At 41.3% G+C, this 23,492-nt stretch overlaps 2 protein-coding genes and 1 pseudogene across 3 annotated transcripts in view; 2 read left to right on the forward strand and 1 right to left on the reverse strand.

The window, feature by feature from the left end:
- The window catches only part of LOC145521035 (uncharacterized), a 520,776-nt gene that overhangs the window by 373,325 nt on the left and 123,959 nt on the right, over positions 1 to 23,492 (forward strand). The window contains exon 6 of the mRNA XM_081528702.1: positions 22,885 to 23,002. The gene's annotated coding sequence lies outside the window, so the exon portion shown is untranslated. The remainder of the gene's footprint in view (positions 1 to 22,884; positions 23,003 to 23,492) is intronic.
- On the forward strand, positions 10,844 to 12,581 carry LOC145521036 (nucleoredoxin pseudogene; annotated as a pseudogene).
- The window catches only part of GRM7 (glutamate metabotropic receptor 7), an 896,695-nt gene continuing 894,837 nt past the window's right edge, over positions 21,635 to 23,492 (reverse strand). For both annotated transcript variants that reach the window (XM_081528173.1, XM_081528175.1), the window contains one exon: positions 21,635 to 22,216. In XM_081528173.1, the coding sequence (XP_081384299.1) occupies positions 22,167 to 22,216 (50 nt within the window). In that variant the 3' untranslated portion in view covers positions 21,635 to 22,166. The remainder of the gene's footprint in view (positions 22,217 to 23,492) is intronic.

Genomic DNA, 23,492 nt, shown 5'->3' on the forward strand with positions numbered 1-23,492 from the left:
GTTAACATCTCTCCTCATGGCTCTTCTGGAGTCTCACATGCTGTCTGGAGGCAGCAGACGTCATGTTGAACTCTCACTCTGCTGCTGGGCAGGGTTTTTAACCTGTTTTTCAATTTCTTCATTCATAAAGAGGAAGAAAGGTCAATTGTGAGGATGATCATAGGAGAGGATGCCATTTATTAAATGCTTACCTGAGGCAATAATTTAGAGTGAGCAGGGCACAAAGATTTCCATTTAATTTATTAAAAAAAAAAAAACAACAACTGTGGGGTAGTAGACAGCATTATCTGCCTTTTATAGATGAGGAAATTTGAGGTTTACTACACTCAAGGTAATTTACACAGGTAACTGCAGAGCTGGGATGGAGACCTCAGTTCCATAGGGCTTTAGAACCTTATTTTTGGATGTTGTATTAGTTTCCTATGGCTGCTATAACAAAGAACCCCAAAGTGGGTGGCTTACAGCAACAGAAATGTGTCCTCTCTCTCTATTCTGAGGGCTGGAAGTCCAAAACCAAGAAACAGGCTTCTTCTGAAACCTAAAGGGAGAATTTTTCTCTACCTCTTCCAGCCTCTGGTGTTTGTTGGCTGGCATCCCTTGGTGTTCCTTGGCTTGGAGATGGATGGCTTGAGACTCTGATTTCCTCATCACATGTCTATCTTCTCCTTTTGTGTCTGTCTTATTGTAAAGACAACAGCGGTCTTGTTGGATGAAGGGACTGCCCATCCCACCCTAGTACAACCTTGTTTTAACTAATCACATCTGCAGTGACCCTGTTTCCAAATAAGATCCCACTGAAGTGATGAGAGTGAAGATTTCAACACAGCCTTTTGCGGGATATGATTCAACCTGTACTAGTTATTATAGTGTTGAAATAAGTCCCATGTCATAGGAAAGAAATGAAAGAATGCACATGAAGTATCTGACATGTAGTAGATGCCAGGAAATGCTATTTTCCCTAATAAGATTATTTTAGGAGATAATACTTTAATCCCATGTGTATATATACACACTATGCATACATCATATATATATACACACATTATATATACATTATAATATACACATTATTGTGTATTATATACACATTATATTATGTATATATATTATATATACATGTATATTATATATACATGTGTATATAATGTACATGTATATTATATATACATTATATATATATGTAATATATAATATATAAATGTGTTGCTGTTAGTTGCTAAGTTGTGTCTGACTGTTTGTGATTCCAAGGTCTATAGCCCGTCAGGTTCCTCTGTCCATGGGAATTTCCCAGGCGAGAGTACTGAGTGAGTTGCTATTTCCTTCTCCAGGGGGATCTTCCTGACCCAGGGATTGAACCCAAGTCTCCTGCGTTGGCAGGCAGCTTCTTTACCACTGAGGCACTATATATGGGCTTACATATTATAGGATTTTATGTATCTATTGTTTTTCAAAAGGTGGGAATCAGAGGTTAGATGAGTGGACATTGAGGAAACATTTTGACGGCATGGAGCTTTTTGGATCACTTTAGAATACAATTACATGAGGAAGGTGATAGCCTATTTGATCTTCACTTTTTTAAAATAAACTTCAGACACTGTAACTATTGAACCACAAGTCCATTTTTCATGTTTCCTTCAGCAGTATTCTTGGCAAAATTAAAAGAAGAGTAAAAGCAAAGATGTGAACATTTTTCTTCCACCAGAAGATGAATTGAAATGGAGGCATTCTATAAAGGGCAGACATATAAAAGTTAGAGATGCATGTGATTCAGGTTGAGTTCTGCCATGATCAAGGAAGCATGGACCAAGGACCGAAGGACTATTCCAAAATAATTGAAAAAATTCACCTGAGATTCTGACTTACTAAAAAAGAGGGAAATAGTACGTTGCCCTGTTTCTTAGAATTTCCTTTCATTTCCCTTACACCCCAGAACTCTCTGTTCCTTTCTCTCCCAGCTCCCATCATTTCCTTTCCTGCAGCACTGTCCTGATGTCTCCTGTCCTCTCCCCTCTGCCTTTCCAATTTTGTCATTGTCTTTTGTGACTCCACATCACAAACTCTAAAAGGTTCAATCTGATGATGACAGAAGCCTGAGTGAAAGTTCTGGCTGGCGAGAAACAAATTGGGTGACATTTACAAGTTTTTGAATAAGCAGAAGAAAGGACAGCTTGGCAATAATCAGGCTTGTTTTGTCTCCTTGTATAGCACATTGAGTTATCTCGAGGTGGAGATCATGTTCACCTTGATTCATGTATCAGTTCTGCTAGTTTTCCATGAGGCAAGAAATAGAGGAATATGTGGAGCACTACTTTGCAGGCTGTTAGAGTGTTTGCTCCATGCAAGACACTGTGCTAATCACTGGGGAATGTTGTGTACATTATACACTTTCACAGCTGCTCATCAGGTTCAAGGCTTGCACACACAGTGGGTGTCCAGAGGCTCCTGGGCATGGAAGTCCTCAAGGCCAGCTCAGAGCAACAGGAACCAGGAGGCAAATGTTGAGGTTGGGTGGATCATTGTACCTAAGATTTACTGTTTAACTTGCAGAGATGTCTTTATGTGTGTGTCACAGGCTCTTGGATAGAGTTCATGAATCACAAATTGGGATAAATTTTGCGAGAATTATTTAAAAGGTAAAAGAATCAGTTTCTAAAATAATTTGAACTGCCTGGAATAACTGGTCTAATGCAAGACTAAATTTAGGAGGGATGACTGTAATTTCCTGAGTCCAAAGAAAACTTGGTCCAAAACTTGGTCCAAAGAAAACTCTTAAGTGCCAGGTCCTGGAAACAGGATGGGGGGCATCTGTTAGAAGCAGCATACTGAACCGTGGTGTGAGCTTTCAATTTGCTGCTGGTTCAGTAATGTTTATTCATTGGTGTCATGGCAGCACACATGTCAATATGATCTGAGGCAACCTTGGTACTCACAGGATGGATCAGCTACTTCTGGGATGTTTTGTTCTCTTTGTGCTTTATTTTTTTATTAATTAATTTTAATTGGAGGATAATTACATTAACAATATTGTGATGATTTTTGCCATATGTCAACATGTATTGGCCACAGGTATACATGTGTCCCCTCCATCCTGAACCCCACCTCCCACCTCTCTCCCCACTTTATCCTTCTGGGTTGTCCCAGAACATGGGCTTTGGGTACCCTGCTTTATGCATTGAACTTGCACTGATCATCTGTTTTACATATGGTAATGTACATGTTTCAGCACTATTCTCTCAAATCATCCCACTCTCACCTTCTCCCACTGCATCCAAAAGTCTGTTCTTTTTTTTAAAAATTAATTTATCTATTTTAATTGGAGGCTAATTACTTTACAATATTGCAGTGGTTTCTGCCATACATTGACGTGAATCAGTCATGGGTGTACATGTGTCCCCCATCCTGAAGCCCCCTCCCACCTGCTTCCCCATCCCATCCCTCAGAGTTGTCTCACTGCACCAGCCCTGAGCACCCTGTCTCATGCATTGAACCTGACCTGACAATCTATTTCACATATGGTAATACACATCTTTCAGTGCTATTCTCTCAAATCGTCCCACCTTCGCCTTCTCCCACAGAGTCCAAAAGTCTGTTCTTTACCTCTGTGTCTCTTTTGCTGTCTCACATATAGGGTCATCATTACCATCTTTCTAAATTCCATATATATGTGTTAATATACTGTATTGGTGTTTTTATTTCTGACTTACTTCATTCTGTATAATAGGCTCCCATTTCATCTACCTCATTAGAACTGATTCAAATGGATTCTTTTTAATAGCTGAGTAATATTCCATTGTGTATATGTACCACAGCTCTCTTATCCATTCGTCTGCCTATGGACATCTAGGTTGCTTCCATGTCCTAGCTATTGTAAACAGTGCTGTGTCTCTTTCAATTCTGGTTTCCTCAGTGTGTATGCCCAGCAGTGGAATTGCTGGGTTGTATGGCTGTTCTATTTCCAGTTTTTTAAGGAAACTTTAGCCACAGCAATCAGAGAAGAAAAGAAATAAAAAGAATCCAGGTTGGAAAAGAAGAAGTAAAATTCTATTTGCAGGTGACATGATCCTCCACATAGAAAACCCTAAAGACACCACCAGAAGATTACTAGAGCTAATCAATGAATGTAGTAAAGTTGCAGGATGTGAAATTAACACACAGAAATCCCTTGCATTCCTGTACACTAACAATGAGAAAACAGAAAGAGAAATTAAGGAATCAATTCCATTCACCATTGCAATGAAAATAATAAAATACTTAGGAATAAATCTACCTAAAGAAACAAAAGACTTATATATAGAAAACTATAAAACACTGATGAAATAAATCAAAGAGGACACAAATAGATGGAGAAATGTACCATGTTCATAGATTGGAAGAATCAATATAGTGAAAATGAGTATACTACCCAAAGCAATCTATAGATCCAATGCAATCCCTATCAAGCTACCAACAGTATTTTTCACAGAACTAGAGCAAATACTTCACAAAAAATCTCGAATAGCCAAAGTAATCTTGAGAAAGAAGAATGGAACCAGAGGAATCAACCTGCCTGACTTCAGGCTCTACTACAAAGCTACAGTCATCAAGACAGTGTGGTACTGGCACAAAGACAGAAATATAGATCAATGGAACAAAATAGAAAGCCCAGAGATAAATCCACTTACCTATAGACACCTTATCTTCAACAAAGAAGGCAAGAATATACAATGGAGGAAAGACAATCTCTTTAACAAGTGGTGCTCGGAAAACTGGTCAACCACTTGTAAAAGAATGAAACTAGAACACTTTCTAACACCATACACAAAAATAAACTCAAAATGGATTAAAGATCTAAACATAAGACCAGAAACTATAAAACTCCTAGAGGAAAATATAGGCAAAACACTCTGACATAAATCACAGTAGGATCCACTATGACCCACCTCCAAGAGTAATGGAAATAAAAGTAAAAATGAACAAATGGGACTGAATTAAACTTAAAAGCTTTTGAACAACAAAGGAAACTATAAGCAAGGTGAAAAGACAGCCTTCAGAATTGGAGAAAAAAATAGCAAATGACGCAACTGACAAAGAATTAATCTCAAAAATATACAAGCAGCTCATGCAGCTCAATACCAGAAAAATAAACAACCCAGTCAAAAAATGGGCCAAAGAACTAAACAGACATTTCTCCAAAGAAGACATACAAATGGCTAACAAACACATGAAAAGTCTGTTCTTTTTGTCTGTGTCTCCTTTGCTGCCCTGCATATAGGATCATAGATACCATCTTTCTAAATTCCATATATATGCATTGATATACAGTATTTGTCTTTCTCTTTCTGGCATATTTCACTTTGTGTAATAGGCTCCAGGTTCATCCATCTCATTAGAACTGACTCAAATGTGTTCCTTTTTATAGCTGAATAATATTCCATTGTGTATAGGTACCACAGCTTCCTTACCCATTCATCTGCTGATGGACACCTAGGTTGCTTCCACCTCCTAGCTTTAGTAAAGAGTGCTGCAATGAACATTGGGATACATGTGTCTCTTTCAATTCTGATTTCCTTGGTGTATATGCCTAACAGTGGGATTGCTGGGTCATATGGCATTTCTATTCCCAGTTTCCCAGTTTTTTAAGGAATCTCCACACTGTTTTCCATAGGACTGTACCAGTTTGCATTCCTACCAACAGTGTAAGAGGGTTCCCTTTTCTTCACACCCTCTCTAGCATTTATTGTTTGTAGACTTTTTGATGATGGCCATTCTGACCTGTGTGAGATGATACCTCATTGTGGTTTTGACTTGCATTTCTCTAATGTTGAGTGATGTTGAGTATCTTTTCATGTGTTTATTAGCCATCCTTATGTCTTCTTTGGAGAAGTGTCTGTTTAGATCTTTTGCCCACTTTTTGATTGGACTGTTCATTTTTCTGATATTGAGCTGCATGAGCTGCTTATATATTTTGGAGATTAATTATTTGCCAGTTGTTTTGTTATTATTATTTTCTCCCATTCTGAGGGCTGTCTTTTCACCTTGCTTATGGTTTCCTTTGTTGTGCAAAAGCTTTTAAGTTTAATTAGGTCTTATTTGTTTATTTTTGTTTTTATTTCCATTAAATAAATTGAAATATGTAGTGTGTCTGCTGGACAGGAGCTCAGTGTCAGAGACAAAGCTGAGTCTCTAGTGAGAGAGGCCAGCTTTACCTGTAGAGAGAAGGCCATCTGTTGGGTGGCCACAGGTCAGAGGGTATATTCTGGCTTCCTGTGGGTCCAAAGGAAAGGACTAGGCTAAATGGTAGACAACATGGTATGATTTCAGTTGAGAAGGTCACTTACCAATGTGACTTGTATCTCAACCAAGATCTTCCTGCCAGTTCAGATGTTGAGAACTCTTCCTCCACCTGTGGAAATGTGATGTTCTCCTTGAATTTGTGTGCATGTATTCCTATGGTTCCAGACAGTTCTCTTACAAGACTTTTTTAATCATAAATGACTTAAGATTAGTAATGATGAAGAGATTTATACCACAGCATTTAAAATATACTTAAAGTTCAGTTTTACCTATTGTTGTTTTTAACTGTTCCTCAGTCACTTCCACTGCTGAGAGCCCAGTACTCCACCGAGTTGGTCAGCATTCTTTTCTTCCCTATTCTAGCTGTATCTTTTCTTATCTTGCCTCCCACCAGATCCTGTCTACAGGGTCTCTCTTTCCTCACATAACAGGCTTATCAAGTGTCTTAGTCCATTTGTACTGCTATGAGTGCTGGAAGATTGAGTGGCTTATAAATACCAAGCATTTATTTCTCAGGGTTCTGGAGCCTGGGAAGTCTAAGATCAAAGTGCTGGCAGATTTGGTGTCTGATGAGGACCAGCTTCCTGATTCATAGGAAGCCATTTTGTCTGTAAGCTCACAGGGTGGCAGAGGTGAGGGAACCCTGTCATCTTATTCCTAGGTTTCCCTGGTGGCTTAGAGGTAGGTAAAGAATTGGCCTGCTATGCAGGAGCTGTGAGTTCTATTCCTGGCTCGGGAAGATGCCCTGGAGAGGAAATGGCAACCCACCCCAATATTCTTGCCTGGGTAATCCCATGGACAGAGGAACCTAATGTGCTACAGCCCGTGGGGTCACAAAAGAGTCAGACACAGCTTAACAACTAAACAATAGCAGCAGCCATCTCATTCCTGAGGGATCTACCCTCATGGTCTAAGCCCTGGGTAGTGTCCCACACGACCATTTGTTCTGACAGAATATTATTCTCTCATGAGCACTACACTGTGAATGGTCTCATAAGAGCTCAGTGTGCACCATAGAGCCACTTGACTGGGGCCACTGTTAATGCTGATCTGCATTATTCACTTAACAAGTATGTGTTGATCCTTTCTGCGTGTCTTCATGGAGGTTGGGATGTGATTCAGGGCGCAATAAGATAACACACATTCCTCATGGAAATATATAGACTGAACGTGTGCTATTGTTTAGTCACTAAGATGTCTCTGACTCTTTGCGACCCTGTGGACTTGCAGCACACTAGGGCTTCCTTGTCCTTCACTATCTCCTGGAATTTGCTCACACTCATGTCCATTGAGTCCATGATGCTATCCAACCATCTCATCCTTTGCTTGCCCCCCTTCTCCCCTTGCCCTCAATCTTTCCCAGCATCAGGCTCTTTTCCAATGAGTCGGCTCTTCACATCAGGTGGCCAAAGTGTTGGACCTTCAGCTTCAGCCTGACTCCTTCCAATGAATATTCAGGACTGATTTCCTTTAGGATGGACTGGTTTGATCTCCTTGCAGTCCAAGGGACTCTCAAGAGTCTTCTCCAGCCCCACAGTTCAAAAGCTTCAATCCTCCGGTGCTCAGCCTTCTTTATGGTCCAACTCTCATATGTGTGCATGACTACTGGCAAAAGCATCACTTTGACTATGTGGGCCTTTGAAAAGTCATGTTTCTGCTTTTAATATGCTGTTTAGGTTTATCATAGCTTTTCTTCCAGAGCAAGTGTCTTTTAATTTCATGGCTATAGTCATCCACAGTGATTTTGGACCCCAAGAAAATAAAGTCTGTCACACATTGAACATGTGTTTCTCCCCACAAATCCATATGTTAAATCCTCACCCCCGGTATGACCGTGTTTAGAGATGGGTCCCTTGGGAGGTAATTAGGTGATGAGGGTAGAGGCCTTATGAATAGGATTAATGCTCTTATAAAAGAGACTCCAGTGTTCTCCCTTGTCTAGCACAGCAAATAGCAGCCATCTATGAATTGGGAAATGGGTCCCCACCAGATACCATATCTGCCAGCACCTTGATCTTAGGCTCAGAGCCTCCAGAACTGTGAGAAATTCCTTTTGTTGATAAGCAGCCTGGTCACTAGTATGTCTGTTAGATTGGCCCAAACAGACTCAAACAGCGTATGTCAAGGGACGTGTTCATTGTGTGTCTCTGAGAAAGACCTGTGGTGGATGGTGGATATTTAGTGAAAAAGAAATTTAGTGGGCACCTTGCCTCACTCCATGGAAGGATCCAGACTTAGGTGATTTGAAGCATTGTTCCTTAAAGATATGTGTGTCTAGATTCCTTTCCTTCCCTGGTGGGTCATAGAGTTAAGACCACACTGGCTAATGTATCTCAGTGCCTTGGTATCCTGCTGGTGTTCTGCTCTGTGGCTATTTGGTGATTATGTTTTCACATTGTTTAATTACTGACAGCATTCATGCTCACAGAACCTGCATGAAATCTCCAGAAAGCTTGATGATTCCAAGACCTTACTTTTCCAGGAGAAAAGGCAAGCAAAGCAGAAAGATGCCTCTCAATTTTCTTTTCCTTTTATTTTTATGCAATGCCCCCTCTTTGGCAAGAGACAATACTAGAGATTGTAACTCTAGCAAAACTAGAGTCACACTAGTTTTCTTTTGTTTGGTTTTATAAGGCATGCCATTCTCCATTTGCATTTGTTTCTTAGAGCATCTGAAAGACATGAACACAGATTTAGTGTCTTAAAATAAGTAAATTTATTGTCTCACTGCTCTGGATCCCAGAAGTCTGAAAGCCCTGGCTGAATCAAGGTGTCAGCAGGGCTGAACTCCCCCAAGAGGCTCTAGGAGGAGAATCCCTTCCAAATCCTGGTGGCTACCAGCATCCCTTGGCTTGTGGCTGTATCACTCCAGCTCCTGCCTCCTGATCACACAGCTTTCTCCTAGTCTGTGTATCAAATGCTCCTCAGTGTCCCTCTTACAAGTATACATGTGATGACCTTTAGGTCTCACTTAGATAATCCAGGATAATCTCCATATCCGAAGATTCTTAATTCACCTACATCTGCAGAGGTAACCTACATTTCCTATATTTCCTACACCTACATTTCCACATGAGGTAACAGTTCAGATCCCAGAGATGGGGACCTGATGTCTTTGGAGCCACCATTCAGCCCACTCTGTTAGACCTTCCCCCCCCCCCTTTCTTTCTTTCTTTTTTTTTCAACCATATATCCGTTGATGATTTTTGTTAAATATTTATTTTTATTTTAGCTGCGTCGGGTCTTAGTGGAGGCACACGGGCTCTTCATCGTGGCATGCAGGATCTTTCATTGCAGCTCTCGGGCTTCTCTCTAGTTGTGTCACATGGGCTTAGTTGCTCCATGGCAAGTGGGATCTTAGTTGCCCCACCAGGGATTGAACCTATGTCTCCTGCATTGCAAGGCAGAATCTTAACCACTGGACGACCAAAAAGTCTCTCCATTAGTCAGCAACCTTTCTGTGCCTTGAATTTAAGGAATATCTCTTGTAAGCAACTTAGTTTTTCTTTAAAAAAGAAAAGTCTGCCAGTCCTTGTCTTTTAATTGGCATATTTAGCTCATTTATATTTAACAAAAGTGCCCATTGAGGTATAAAGCAGCCATATTGACAAGTTGTTTTCTGTTTGTCCTACCATTTTATTTTTTTCCTCTCCTTTCTTGCTGCCTTCTGGATGAACAAAATGTTTTTTTATTATTCCTGCATTTCCTTGTCAAATCCCCTGTGTGTGCCTTTGGAAAGAGAAAACTAATTTAGATTCAGAGTCATAGTTGCAAGGGCATCTGGGAAATGCATCTAGCTTTTTCTCCCATTTAGAAGTTGGAAGGGACTTGAGAGAGGAATTCCACAGTAATCAACACACAGATTTGGCTGACAAGGGTGTGACACGCTTACTTTCCCTGTCATCATTACACAGCAAGAGTCACTCTGTGTGTTCAGAGTCTTCCCAGAACGGGACAGGTTGCTTGGAGGTGAAGGATTGATGACTATAAGCCTGGGAATTGAACTTGCCAATAAGTAAACATCAGCATTAGGATACCTTTGTACTTTTTACAATTTGCCAGTAGTGTGCTGAGTGGGCTGAACTGTAGAAATGATTGTATGGCTTCTGTTTTAATTCTGAAGCATGTCAGGATGTCTAGTCTAGTAAGGTAATTAAGTGAGAAGAGAGAACACAAGTCAGCAAAAGAAACTGAAAAAATCTTTTCAATCAGTAGGTAATCTGGGCAAAGACTTTTAAAAGTTATCAGTCTGATACCTGATACCTCCCATTCACTACTGATTTGATGGGGTTGAAAATACACTTTCTTTATGGTATCTGGGATGAGTTCTGCCTCCAGTTTGGATGGAAACAACATACCTCCACAAGTTGGAAATACACTTAATTTTGGTTTATGGCAGATGAGAGTGGGCTAAAGCATGGAGGGGCAGAATCAGATCAGGGCTCAGTTCTGTTCCAAGACTGCTTGGCACTGAAATTGCAACCTGATATGTACCTTCTCATTGTGATTCCTCATGTGCAAGCAAAGGAGTCTGGCTGAATAGATAATTTGCCTTCAAACACAGCCCGGAATGAGAGCGAATTTGCGGACAGTTGCTACTACCCAGAGAGCATGCAGGCTTCTGAAACAGCCTAATGAGCTATGCAGAATGGCTCTGAGTGGTCGTCGCCAGCTGTGGTATTTCCCACGGTGGGTTTTAGTTAAACAGCTCTCAGGGTGGCACACAGTTAAGGAGGCTTCCAAACACAGCTTTGTGGAATGCCGCCTGCCTGGATCCTCTGCTCTATGGAATTCTCAGTGAGGCAATCCCCCATCCAAATTGACACACAAGTCTCTCCTTAACCTAAATTTCAACATTTGGGGTAGATTTTTCAGAATTTGATGTTATTTGAAGATTTCCTGGGCTTCCCTGGTGGTTCAGACGGTAAAGAATCTGCCTGCAATGCAGGAGACCCGGGTTAAATACCTGGGTCAGGAATATCCCCTGGAGAAGGGAATGGCAGCTTACTCTAGTATTCTTGCCTGGGGAATTCCTAAGTTTGTCTTATTGGTCATAGTGATTTTGTGTCCTTAATAGTTGTTGCCACTATTTTATGAGAAGTTGCTAGAAGTAGGGAGAGTTTATATTGACATTTCCTAGGACATAAGCTTGACAGATACTGTTTTCTCAGTCAAAATGCATTCCCAGTAACTTACTCCTGTTCTCTATTCTGTATGTTGGAAGAGGCCATGTTTCAGAGGGGGCTAAGTGGTATGTTTCTGGCCAAGAGATTGTAAGAACTCTTGGAGAAAAGTTTCACTTACTGAATAAAAGCCAAATCTCAAGAATTTTATAGCTTTTCTGTTTTTACTGCTTAGAGAGTATGTGTATTGTCCAGAGATGCAGTAGCCATTTTGTGACTGTGCGGATTAAAGTTACACACATCAGGAACGCAAAGCAGGAAAAGGAAAAGAACTCTGGTTCTTAACATCATTTTTGACCAACTGCAACAGGCCTCAACTGTTTACCTAAAGAATTTGGTTTCTTACAAAATAAATCTATATACGTTGAGTTTTCTGTTGGTTGCAGCCAAATGCAATCCTGTTTCATCCAGTTTGTCAAGTATTTTAAACTTTTTTTCCTGTATTCCACCTCTTTCATGCGGAGAGCCCATCAGTGACACAGCTAGCTCCTCATCCATTTTCTCCCATACATCTCACGTGCACACAGATACACACATGGGCACGTGGACCCACTGACAGATCAGTTCCCAACCCTTACCACCCCAGTGTTGAAAATATTTTTAGATGTGTGTCAGGCGTATGTTATTTATGTAGTCCCTTAAAACATTTTGGGGAAAAGTATAATACACTTAAAGTCAAAGAGTTGTGGGGTCATGCTAGATTGTACTCACAAATTGAAAATGAGATTGGGCAGCCGTGGCACCCCAAGCCCGTGCTGGAGCTCTCCAATTCCAACGTGCAGCTTAAGGAGGGCCCCTGCCTCCTCCTGATAGTATATTCTGAGGATGAGGAGGAGTTGGAGGCGGCCAAGCAGCTGATCCAGCCAATAGCTGAGAAGATCATTGCCAAGTACAAAGCCAAAGAGGAGGAGGCACAGCTCCTGTTCTTTGTGGCAGGGGGAGGATGACATGACTGACTCCCTGCAAGATTACGCCAACCTGCCCAAGGCTGCCCCTTTACTCACCATTCTGGACATGTCAGCTCAGGCCGAGTACATGATGGACGTGGAGGAGATCACCCCCACCATTGTGGAGGCCTTTGTGAATGACTTCCTAGTAGAAAAGCTTGAACCAGAGCCCATCTAGTGGGGCCCCAGCTTCCCAGGACCTTATTTAAAACTTATTCTTCTCCTCCCCCTCTCCTAGCTGTCACCTTTGGACTTTTCCAGCATGTTCCAAATCACATAACCCAAGTGTCCAAAAAAAAAAGTGTGGGCGTTAAAATTTTTAGTATGAAATTTTGAAGCATACATAACTGGAAACATTAAACAGTGACCTCCCATTGACTACTTCATAAAATCATCCACTTAGATTTTGGTGTTTTTGCTTCATCATATAACTCTATTACCACTTGAGAGCTAGGATCATGTCCTGTGTGCCATTTCCAACAATGGAATATAGAATCCTGTGCTAGTGAGTATTAAGGAATCTTTGAGAGAGAGTGATGTGCAACTCTGCCAAGCGCCCTGCAGACCTACAGACTTCTGTTACCAAGTCCAAGCTCACTCTGCTTATCACACTACAGGCCAGTGAATCCAAGAGGCAAGGTGTTGAGACAAGGAAAACAACTTTATTCGGAAAGCTAGCTGACTGAGAAGATGGTAGACTAATGTCTCAGAGGAAGCATCTTGTCATGGTCTGGATGCCAGTTTCTCTTGTGGAGTCAGAGAGAAAGAAGCGAGGAGGAATTAAAGTCACAAGGCAGAATAGAGAGGAAGAGGCAGTGGGGAAGTAAAATGAAAGGCTCTTCAATCTTGAAAAACATCACCAGCCTTTGGAAGGAGTGTGTTAATCTCTTCTATTCACAGGTGGGCAGGGTCAGATTATCTCTCTTTGAGCTGAGCAAAGGCACTTTAGTTTACAGTCAGGCAGAGGGGCAGGTCCTTTGAGACAAGGCATTCCACATGATTATAATAACAAAAGCAATGAAAAGCAACTCAAAGAAACAGTTTTCAACATGGGGTCAGATTTGGCTTCTTTGCCACACTTGGACTTGTCTGGGTGTGGGACCACTGAGCTTAGGGATGGGTGTGGTTTTCCTGTGTTCCTGCCCCACCTGTTTCCATATTCCTTCTAAGCCCTGTGCTCTAAGTGTGGTTCTTCCAGAGCAGGATCAGCTGTACTTGTAGATTCTCAGGTTCCATTCCAGCACTTCTAAATCAGAGATGCTGCAAGTGAGCCCTCCAACCTGCCTTTAGCTAGCCTTGCCGGATGGGGTTGATTCTAGTTAGACAGCTAGTATTCTTGAAAAACCAACCAAACAATATCAGGTGTAGTGGCTGAGAACTTACATTACATATTCCTTCTTATAATTTGACTTGAGATAGACTGTGCACATTTCTTCCCCTAAAAGCAGAATCATGGAGGATAGTTTATGACATAACACTAAAAAAGGAAAGTGCAGTCCTATGGGGGCCGGTGGATCTGTTGTAGACAATGTTCAACTCGACTGTCAGGTCTTCTTGAGTGTCGATTGCCGTCATTAGTGTAATTGTGCTGGTTGTCTCATAAAATGCAAAGCAGCAGACTTGCTAAATTAATATTTACACTGCTACCTCTGCACTGCTGATGAGCTGGCAACGAGTGTGGCATTCTACTCCGTATATGACAATTGAGGGGAATTCTTGTTTACATATCATTTGTCTTTCTCACTTTTTAGTTTCTTTCCAAAGAGAATGAGGAAATGAACTGTGTGTAATTCTAGAAGTCAGTAATATCCATGTTCCAAATGTTTGAAAGTCAGACACTTTGGCCCAGAAGATTTTGCTCAAGGAAGGTGTATGTATATCCCAATAAGTCATACAAGTCATTTTTAAATTGAAATGAGGGTTTTTGTATGGAGAAAATATACACGTGAGTGGTGACATGAGTTGTTGTTGTTTGATTGCTAAGTCGTATCTGACTGTTTGCGACCCCATGGACTGTAGCACTCCAGGCTTCCCTGCCCTTCATCATCTCCCAGAGCCTGCTCAAACTCATGTCCACTGAGTCAGTGATGCCATCCAACCACTCATCCTCTGTCGTCCCCTTCTCTCCTTCAGTCTTTCCCAGCATCAGGGTCTTTTTCAGTGAGTCAGCTCTTTGCATCAGGTGACCAAAGTATTAGAGTTTCAGCTTCAGCATAAGTCTTTCTGATTAATATCCAGAACTGATTTCCTTTAGGATTGATGGGTTTGATCTCCTTGCTGTCTCAAGAGTCTTCTCTAGCACCACAGTTCAAAAGTATCCATTCTCAGCATTCAGCATTCTTTACAGTCCAACTCTCACATCTGTACATGACTAGTGGAAAAACCATAACTTGAACTATACAGACCTTCGTCAGCAAAATGATATCTCTGCTTTTTAAAATGTTGTCCAGGTTTTTCATAGCTTTTTTTTCCAAGGAGCAAGCGTCTTTTAATTTCATGGCTGCAGTCACTGTCTGCAGTGTTTTTGGAGCTCAAGAAAACAAAACCTGTCAGTGTTTCTATTTGCCCTGAAGTGATGGTAGCAGATGCCATGATCTTAGTTTTTTGAATGTTGAATTTTAAGCCAGTTTTTTTCACTCTTCTCTTTCACCCTCATCAAGAGGCTATTTAGTTCCTCTTCACTTTCTGCCATTAGGGAAGTATCCTCTGCATATATGAGGTTATTGATATTTCTCCTGGCAATCTTGATTCCAGCTTGTGCTTCATCCAGCCTGGCATTTCTTATGATTTACTTTGCATATAAATTAAATAAGCAGGATGACAATATACAACCTTGTCGTACTCCTTTCCCAATTTTGAAACAGTCAGTTGTTCCATGTCTGGTTCTAACTGTGGCTTCCTGACTGGCATGAGTAGCATTAAGAAATCTTAGTGCTAGATTTATACATAGCTCTGCCAAGTTCCCTCTGGAAATATACACAGGAACTTACCCAGGTATGAAACCTGAGCTTTATTCTGACCTATGGTCAAGATTTCTTCTGTTCAAAAAGGAAGGAGCAGGAGGCCAGTAACATTAGAATGAGATGACTTGCTCAGGATTACTATTTAATAGAATCAGCCATCTCAGTTTCCCTGGGATGGGGCTTTCCAGGTGGTGCTAGTGATAAAAAAAAAATCTGCCTGCCAGTGCAGCAGATGTAAGAGACCTGGGTTTGATCCCTGGGTCAGGAAGATCTCCTAGAGGAGGACATGGCACCCCACTCCAGTGTTCTTGCTTGGGGAATCCCAGGTACGGAGGAGCCTGGCAGGCTACAGTCCAAGGGGTCACAGAGAGTCAAGCACTACTGAGCGTATGTGCCTCTGCACACACACAGCCACACATACCCACGCACTATGTCTCCTACATGTGAATGAGTTTCATTCCAGAAGTTCATCCTTAAGTCCAATTTGTTCATAAGTCCAATTAAGTTAGCCTAGGTATACAGCTAACACATTTGGCTGTGTATCACCATACTGTAATAGGTTTATAATACTTTTCACACAAATAATACATAAAAAAAACAGACAAACATAAAAAATAAAGATTTTTTTTCCTACCATACAGTTCCTTGAAAAATAAAGTAGTACAGTACCACAGCCAGCACATTCATATCTTTGAAAGTTCACAACTTGAAGGTTCATGTGTATATTACTTACTGGAGTTGAGGGCTTCCCTGGCATCTCAGTGGTAAAGAATCTGCCTGCCAATGCAAGAGATGCAAGTTCGATCCCTGGGGTGGGAAGATCTCCAGGAGAAGGAAATGGCAACTCCCTCCAGTATTCTTGCCTGAGAAATCTCATGGACAGAGAAGCCTGGTAGGTCACAGTCCATGGGGTCACAAAGAGTCAGATATGACTTCGCGACTAAAGCACCTACTCGAATTGACAGAGGGATGGTTAGTACCTAGGCTTAACCCCACCTTATTGTTGCAGTGACTAGTTCATCAACAGGTATCTTTCTCATTTAATCCAGTCAGAGTGAAGTTCAGGACCTTTATTTGATTGTAGTTGTTGTTCAGTTGCTCAGTCATGTCGACTCTTTGCAACCCCATGGACTGCATCACATCAGGCTTCCCTGTCCTTTACCATCTCCCAGAGCTTGCTCAGACTCATGTCCGTTGAGTCAGTGGTGCTATCCAACCATGTCATCCTCTGTCGCCCCAGTCTCCTTCTGCCCTCAATCTTTCTCAGCATCAGGGTCTTTTCAAATGAGTTGGCTTTGCACATCAGGTGGCCAAAGAATTGGAGCTTCAGCATCAGTCTTTCCAATGAATATATTTCTCATATATACCTTGTGTATATGTAGATGTATTACTAATATATATTTATAATATTAATCCTTTGTTGGTGTATGTATTGTGAATACCTTCTTATAGATAGTAGTTTGCTTGAACTTGCTTTAAAGTGTTTTTTAATGAACGGTGCTCAATTTTAATATAATCAAAAGGAATTGTTCCTTTCATGGTGATCTTTCTTTCTGTCTTCTGTAAGAAAATGTTTTTTTGCACCCAAGGACAGAAATATACTCCTCTATGAGCCTTTTTAAAAAATTTTTTGACATTTTTATCCTTAATCACTCTGGAATTGATTGTGTATAATATGGGCGAGTGTAATGCTTTTGTAAAATTTTGTCCATGAGAAAGATCCATACGCACAACTCCATTTCTGGGCCCTCACTCTGGCCCACTGGGGTGTTGGCTTTTCTGTTCAGTAATCCATGCTAGGGGACCATGGGAGGTGAGTGATGTGGTGGGTGGGGACGATTCATCATTCAGAATTCCTAGTATCCATTCAACTCCTTATCCCTCGTATCCACATTTTTCTTAAAACCATGTGTGGAGAGATTTAAAAACTACATGAATGTCTAAGTCTTCCTCCAAAATTTCTGTTTTAATCAACCTGGGGTAGAGGCTGCAGACCAGTATTTTTCAAAAGTCCCAGGAAATTCTAACATCAGTGCAGAGTTCAGAAGCGGTGCTGTAGAATTTACCTCCAGAGATGATTTTAAGTATGAAGCCAGGACATGCTGTGCTAGCTTGCCATCTTAGCAGAAACCACAGGGTGGTTTTAAAATTAGCATTTCCCACTGATTTATAAATGTAGTGTGTGTTCATTGCAAAGGAAACTACAAGTACAGGGAAAACAAATTGAGTAAAAAATAATCATTAATCTTTGCCTAGTTCATTTTGTGTATTTTGTTCAATTTACCTTGGCATATGCACGTGTATTGATATAATTAGAATCGTATTGAAAATAACTGTATGGGCATTTTTCTATAACATTCTTAATTACTATAAATACTATTTTAAGAATCTATCCTTATAGTAATTATTATAGTATATATTTCATACAGATACTTATAAAATCTTATTGTGGTTAGATATTTATTATTTTATTTATGATGATTGCAATTGCTGTTTCAGGGAGAATAGGACAGCATTTTCTGGGCATTACAATTGAATGTTTTATAGTATTGGGTCCAGAGTCAGTGAGATCTGGCTTCCAGTCCCAGCTTTGTGTGCGTGTGTGCTAAGTCACTTCAGTCGTGTCTGACTCTTTGTGACTCTCTATGGACTGTAGCCCTCCAGGCTCCTCTGTCCATGGGATTTCCCAGGCAGGAATACTGGAGCGGGTTGCCCTTCTCCAGGGGATCTTCCCAATCCAGGGATTGAACCCGTTTCTCTTACGTCTCCTGCTTTGGCAGGCAGGTGTTTTAGCACTAGCACCACCTGGGAAGCCCTCCAGTCCCAGCTTTGCTACTTATCATCTGCACAATAGTAGGGGACTCGTTCTCATTTTTACTCTTGAAAATGAGGATAATATTAATCTCTCCCACATAGAGCTGTTTTTAAGATTAAATGGGATGAATAAGAATCAGTTAACACAGTTCTAAGCACATACCAAGTACCTGATGAATTTATGCATGAAACGTCCAGGCAATAGCAAAGGCAGCCCACCTCCCTTGGCTCAAGGGCCAGTGCGGTTTGCCTGACCAGTTTCTCTGGTAGTATATGTTCACCGGGAGGGTGACAGTCACTGTGATGGACTCTGTCATTGTCCTGCTCAGTAGCCAGCGCAGAACCTGCTGAAAAGCCCTGCCTGTTTGAAGGAGAAGGTGAACAGTAATGTGCCAGTTACTCTAATAGTGGATGTGGCTTGCTGGCTCACTCAAAGTTAGAATAATCATTCCCTGGGATTTCCTTTTCTGGTCCTAAATAGATCTCTGCAGTTGAGAGGCAAATGCAGTTTCTCAGCTGTGGAACCAGGTGTGTGCCCGGCTGTGGGTCTTCCTCCTTGGCTCTCCATGTGCTCTTGGAGCCCACAGGGTAACAAACACAAAGGAACAAGAAGCAGAATAAAGAATCGACATGGTCCGGCTTTCTAAGTGGAAGTGAGGGGGCTGTGGGAAAGAGAAGAAACTCAGTGGAGGAAGACAAAAAGCTCACTGAGGAAAGGCCAGCTCTAAATTTGCGTATTTCTACAGTGAATTGGGTTGTCTCTCCTAACAAGATCACCTCTGGGTCAAAGCGCTGTGCCGTGCTTAGTCATTTTGTGACCCCATGGACTGTAGCTTGCCAGACTCCTCTGTCCATGGGATTCTCCAGGCAAGAATACTGGAGTGGGTTGCCATGCCCTCCTCCAGGGGATCTTCCCAACCCAGGGATCGAACTCAGGTCTCCCTCATTGAAGGCGGATTCTTTACCGTCTGAGCCACCAGGGAAGAGCAGCATCCAAGAAATGCTTGACAATCCTCTTGAATGCAGGCTTCTTGAAGGCAAGGGGTGTGACTTCCTGTCTAAGTGCTGTTTCCCTAAGAATATAGAATAGTGTCTGATACACAGTAGGTGCTCAGATCATTTGTTGACTGAATGCTCTAGCACTGTCTTCACACCCAAGGGGGCGGTGAAGAGAAGATGAGTGCTTCCTGAACCTGATGATTCGGACCGGCAAGGAGGACCTGCTCAAAAGGAAGCTTAGGGGAAAACACCAGTATCATCTGGGCTCTGGAGCCCGGGGCAGCAGCCTGCATGTAGCCTGGTGGCCACATGAGACTTCGGAAAGACGGATTCCAAAAAGTTAAAATATGGTAATGAACCTGAGTCTGGAAACAAAAAGATGGCAAACCCAAGAGCAGGGGGAGGGACTTAAGAGTAGAATTCTGAGTTGTCTGGTCCTGACTCCATTTTTTGGAGGAAAACAATTTAAACAGACCCTAGTGGGTACATAGAAAACTTTGCCTGAAGTTGATTTTAAAGAATTCTAGGGAGCAAATGGAGAAGGAAATGGCAACCCACTCCACTACTCTTGCCTGGAAAATCCCAAGGACAGAGGAGCCTGGTGGGCTCCTGTCTATGGGGTCGCACAGAGTCGGACACGACTGACGTGACTTAGCAGCAGCACCAGCAGCAGGGAGCAAAAACACAGACATCCATGAAACAATGATGCGAACCTACAACCCTAACCCTCAGTCCAGAATGAGTGGAGGTTTGCAAAATGTATTTGCAAAATGGCAATATTTGAAGGATGTTTGAGGGACAGGAGAACCTGGGGGATAGATTAGTTTTTCTCAGCTGATGGTGAAATGAGTTTTCTATTCTTTGCACATACATTACCTGGGCTGAGAGAGCTGAGGGGTAGCAGGAAGAGGTCAGAAGATGACAAAGGTGGAATTAGGTGCGGGTTTTATTAATCACAGTTGAAAATGAGTTACACTTAGATGCACAATGGTTTCTTGAAATTCACTTTGGATTTTACAGTCTAATCCTGAGTGCTAAGGACCAGTATCACTCTCTGCAAAGGGAGGTTATTTTGTGCTTCTGAAACCCAAGTTGCTACAAGTTGATCTATGAGGCCATTCCCTCCTGTTGAACTTTGGTAACCCCAAGTCTTAATCTTATCATCTGCATGGCCAACCTATTTATTTAAAAATATAGACAAATGCTGTATACTAGTTATCTTTATTTGCTTCTTCTTTGGTTAAGTTTTAGGGATATGATTATCATTTTACTACATTGACCTAGACTGCTATTTATTGAAGCTTGTGTTGCTTCTTTATTTTTCTCGTCCCTCTTGCATTCTTGCTATTTTGGATAGATAACTCTCTGAGAAAGTATCTGAGATGGTTAGGTCTCAACTTCAATTATGAAGAAATGGAATGTGCAGGCTTAGAAGCAGCTTTTCTATGAGAGAATTTAGCACCTTTGGGTTAATATATGGGCTTCCCTGGTGGCTCAGGGATAAAGAATCCAACTGCCAGTACAGGAGATGCAGGTTCAATAATTGGGTTGAGAAGATCCCCTGGAGAAGGAAATGATCCACCTGCTCCAGTATTCTTTCCTGCAAAATCCCATGGATAGAGGTCCCTGGTGGGCTACAGTCCATGGGGTCACAGGACTGTCAGACACAACTTAGAGACTTAAATGATGACAACGGGTTAATAAATGTCTGTCAGCTACATCTTCATTTGTGGGGTAAGATGTGAGCTTTTAACAGGCTTGGCTGTCCACGTGGTTCCCTAACTTAAGTATGAAAGCAGCTGTCACTAAAAAGGGATAAACAACTAAAAATATTTATTGCAGGAAATAAAAAAGTTAACCAAAGTATTTTATTGATACATTCTTGGACAATATCACAGAATTGAAAGAGAATGGAAAGGGGGATTTTTCAGCAAGGGTGTTTCTCCACTAAATTGGCACATGAGCAGCAGGATTAACGAAAGTACTTCTTACAAACAGTAAAAAACATACATGCTCTTTTTTTTAAAGTCCTTATCACACTGATCAGTCATGGGGGGGCATGAACCAAACCTCAAGACATGAAAAATCCATATTCTTTCCTTCAAATAGTTTAATCATTATTAAAATTATTGCAAAATACCCATATCCTAATTAAAGTAACAAAAGGGAACACAAATACAAATATTGAACATAAATGAGTAACGTGTACTGTAAAATACATTACTGGCATGCATTCCCAAGATCAAGACCTCTATTCCGTTCAGCCAATACTTTTTTCCCTTGTGGCCTATCTCATACCAAAGACAGGTAGGGTATACTTTTCTCAGCACAGTTTTTGGTCTTTAAATATCTTTTTTTTTTTTGTCTTTAAAAAAAAATAACATGATTTGCAGCGGTACTATAATCATAATTATACAGTCACGTACATACATTTTTCCTTTTTAGTCTGCCGAGAGCCTTTTAAAATTGTAATCATTTCAAAGTTTTCCCCAAAGATCCCACCATCTGAAAGAATAGGGTTCTGTGAAAACAGGGCATTCGAAAACAAACAGTGAACCAAGGTACAACATTGGATGGCAAAGTGCAAAAGTCCTCACAAACTGTACAGAAAATTTCAAAACCTTGCAGCCTGGAAGTACAGACGTAGAAAGACTGGGCAGCCCCAAAAACGGTCATTGAGGCTCTCAAGGGGTTCACCCTCAAGAGCCTGGGTGGGACTTGAGTCTCAATGCTCCCTTTGGTAGGGAAAGTCCAGAGTTGCAGCCAAGTTGGCAGTGCTGATGCCAGTGACTTATTAAGCCAAGATAAAGTAAGAATATTTCATAAAGCAGCTGTGTAGGACACTTGGATCCTCTACCGTTGGTCTCCCGGCCGGGGATGCTCCTCCGGTGATGGGCAGCAGGCTGGACCAAAAGAGTCCAAGGCCAGGTTGGGTGACAAAATAACTGAGGGTTGTCGTCCTCCATGGTTCCATGGAATGGAACAGGTTAGATAACCAGGTTATTATAACTGACATACTTCTTTTTTGCAGCAGGGCCTGAAAGATAAATGTGAGAGAGTCAGTTGTGACAGTGACTCTGTGAACAAGGGTAGAAGCAGAATTAGATCTGTGATGACTTTGGATGCCAAGTCAAGATGGGACTGTGCAAATGGCACTGGATTGCTCTGCCTAACTATAGGATTTTATCTGCTAGAATCTGCTGTGCCCAGCAATTCTGAAACCATCTGGGTTCTCTATTCTGACCTATTTCCAAGCTTTTTTATGGTCCACACCATTAGTAAATTTATCAGTGGGTCTCATGCTTTCCAATTAGCTTAAAGGACCCACCCATGTTGTAGTAAATTTCCTTTTGTGATCTCCCAGACCTTCTCATAATAAATGGCTCTTGCTTGGCAAAGGTCTGTCCTGGGTCACTGGAATTAATTTAGGTTGACAGTAGGCTAGACCAACCAGAGTGCCTTCTCTGGTTTTGATTTACACAATCAAATTACTATAGACTGACTTTTATAGTGTTCTCATCAGTAACTTGTAAATGGTAATTTGCAGAATTGTTTCCGTCAAGGTTTGAAGCTTACCAAAAATCTGCCAGGAATCTCAACATTCATAGACTATTTTGTTTTCCTTAAATGTAGACTACATTCTTTTTATATTTGGTGCAGTGAATTTGGGACTCATCTTCACTCATTCATTCATTTTTTTGGTAGGTATGCGTCAGTTGCCTACCATATGGCAGACAAGAGGCAAGGCACTGAGGAGCAGCTGATGAGCAAGTCAGACCCTTTCCTGTCTTCCTAATGGAAACAAAGACACCGAGATCCCAAGGTATGTCTCTGCTTTATATTCTAGTTCCCAATATCAAGTCATACACATTGCTGTCAAGTGATATGGTCTTTATTCTTTAAATCTTTGTGGTTTTGCATCAGCTTCTGTTGGACACAAGATAACCATCATGTAGCGTTTATTGATGACTTTGCTTACTCTTCTTAGGTTGTAAATCTTTTGTTCATTTAACACAAACATGTAGCGAGAATTCTTCCAAAACTTTGTTGTTGTTATTGGAGTATAATTGCTTTACAATGCTGTGTTAGTTTCTGCTGTACAGTGAAGTGAACCAGCTATATGTATACGTATATCCTATCGCCATCCCAGCTATCTAGGTCATCACAGAGCACTGAGCTGAGCTTCCTGTGCTTTATAGTAAGTAGGGATTCATGTGTGAATTCAGAGGCAAGAAAGAGCCACAGTGACATACTAAAAGAGACTTTGTACTTTGAGTAAGGCAGTCAGTATATTACAGAAGTATATACGCTTA

This window comes from Giraffa tippelskirchi, chromosome 9, assembly GCF_054371585.1.
Source record: "Giraffa tippelskirchi isolate mGirTip1 chromosome 9, T2T-mGirTip1v1.2.pri, whole genome shotgun sequence".
In the NCBI taxonomy this organism is placed as follows: Eukaryota; Metazoa; Chordata; class Mammalia; order Artiodactyla; family Giraffidae; genus Giraffa; species Giraffa tippelskirchi.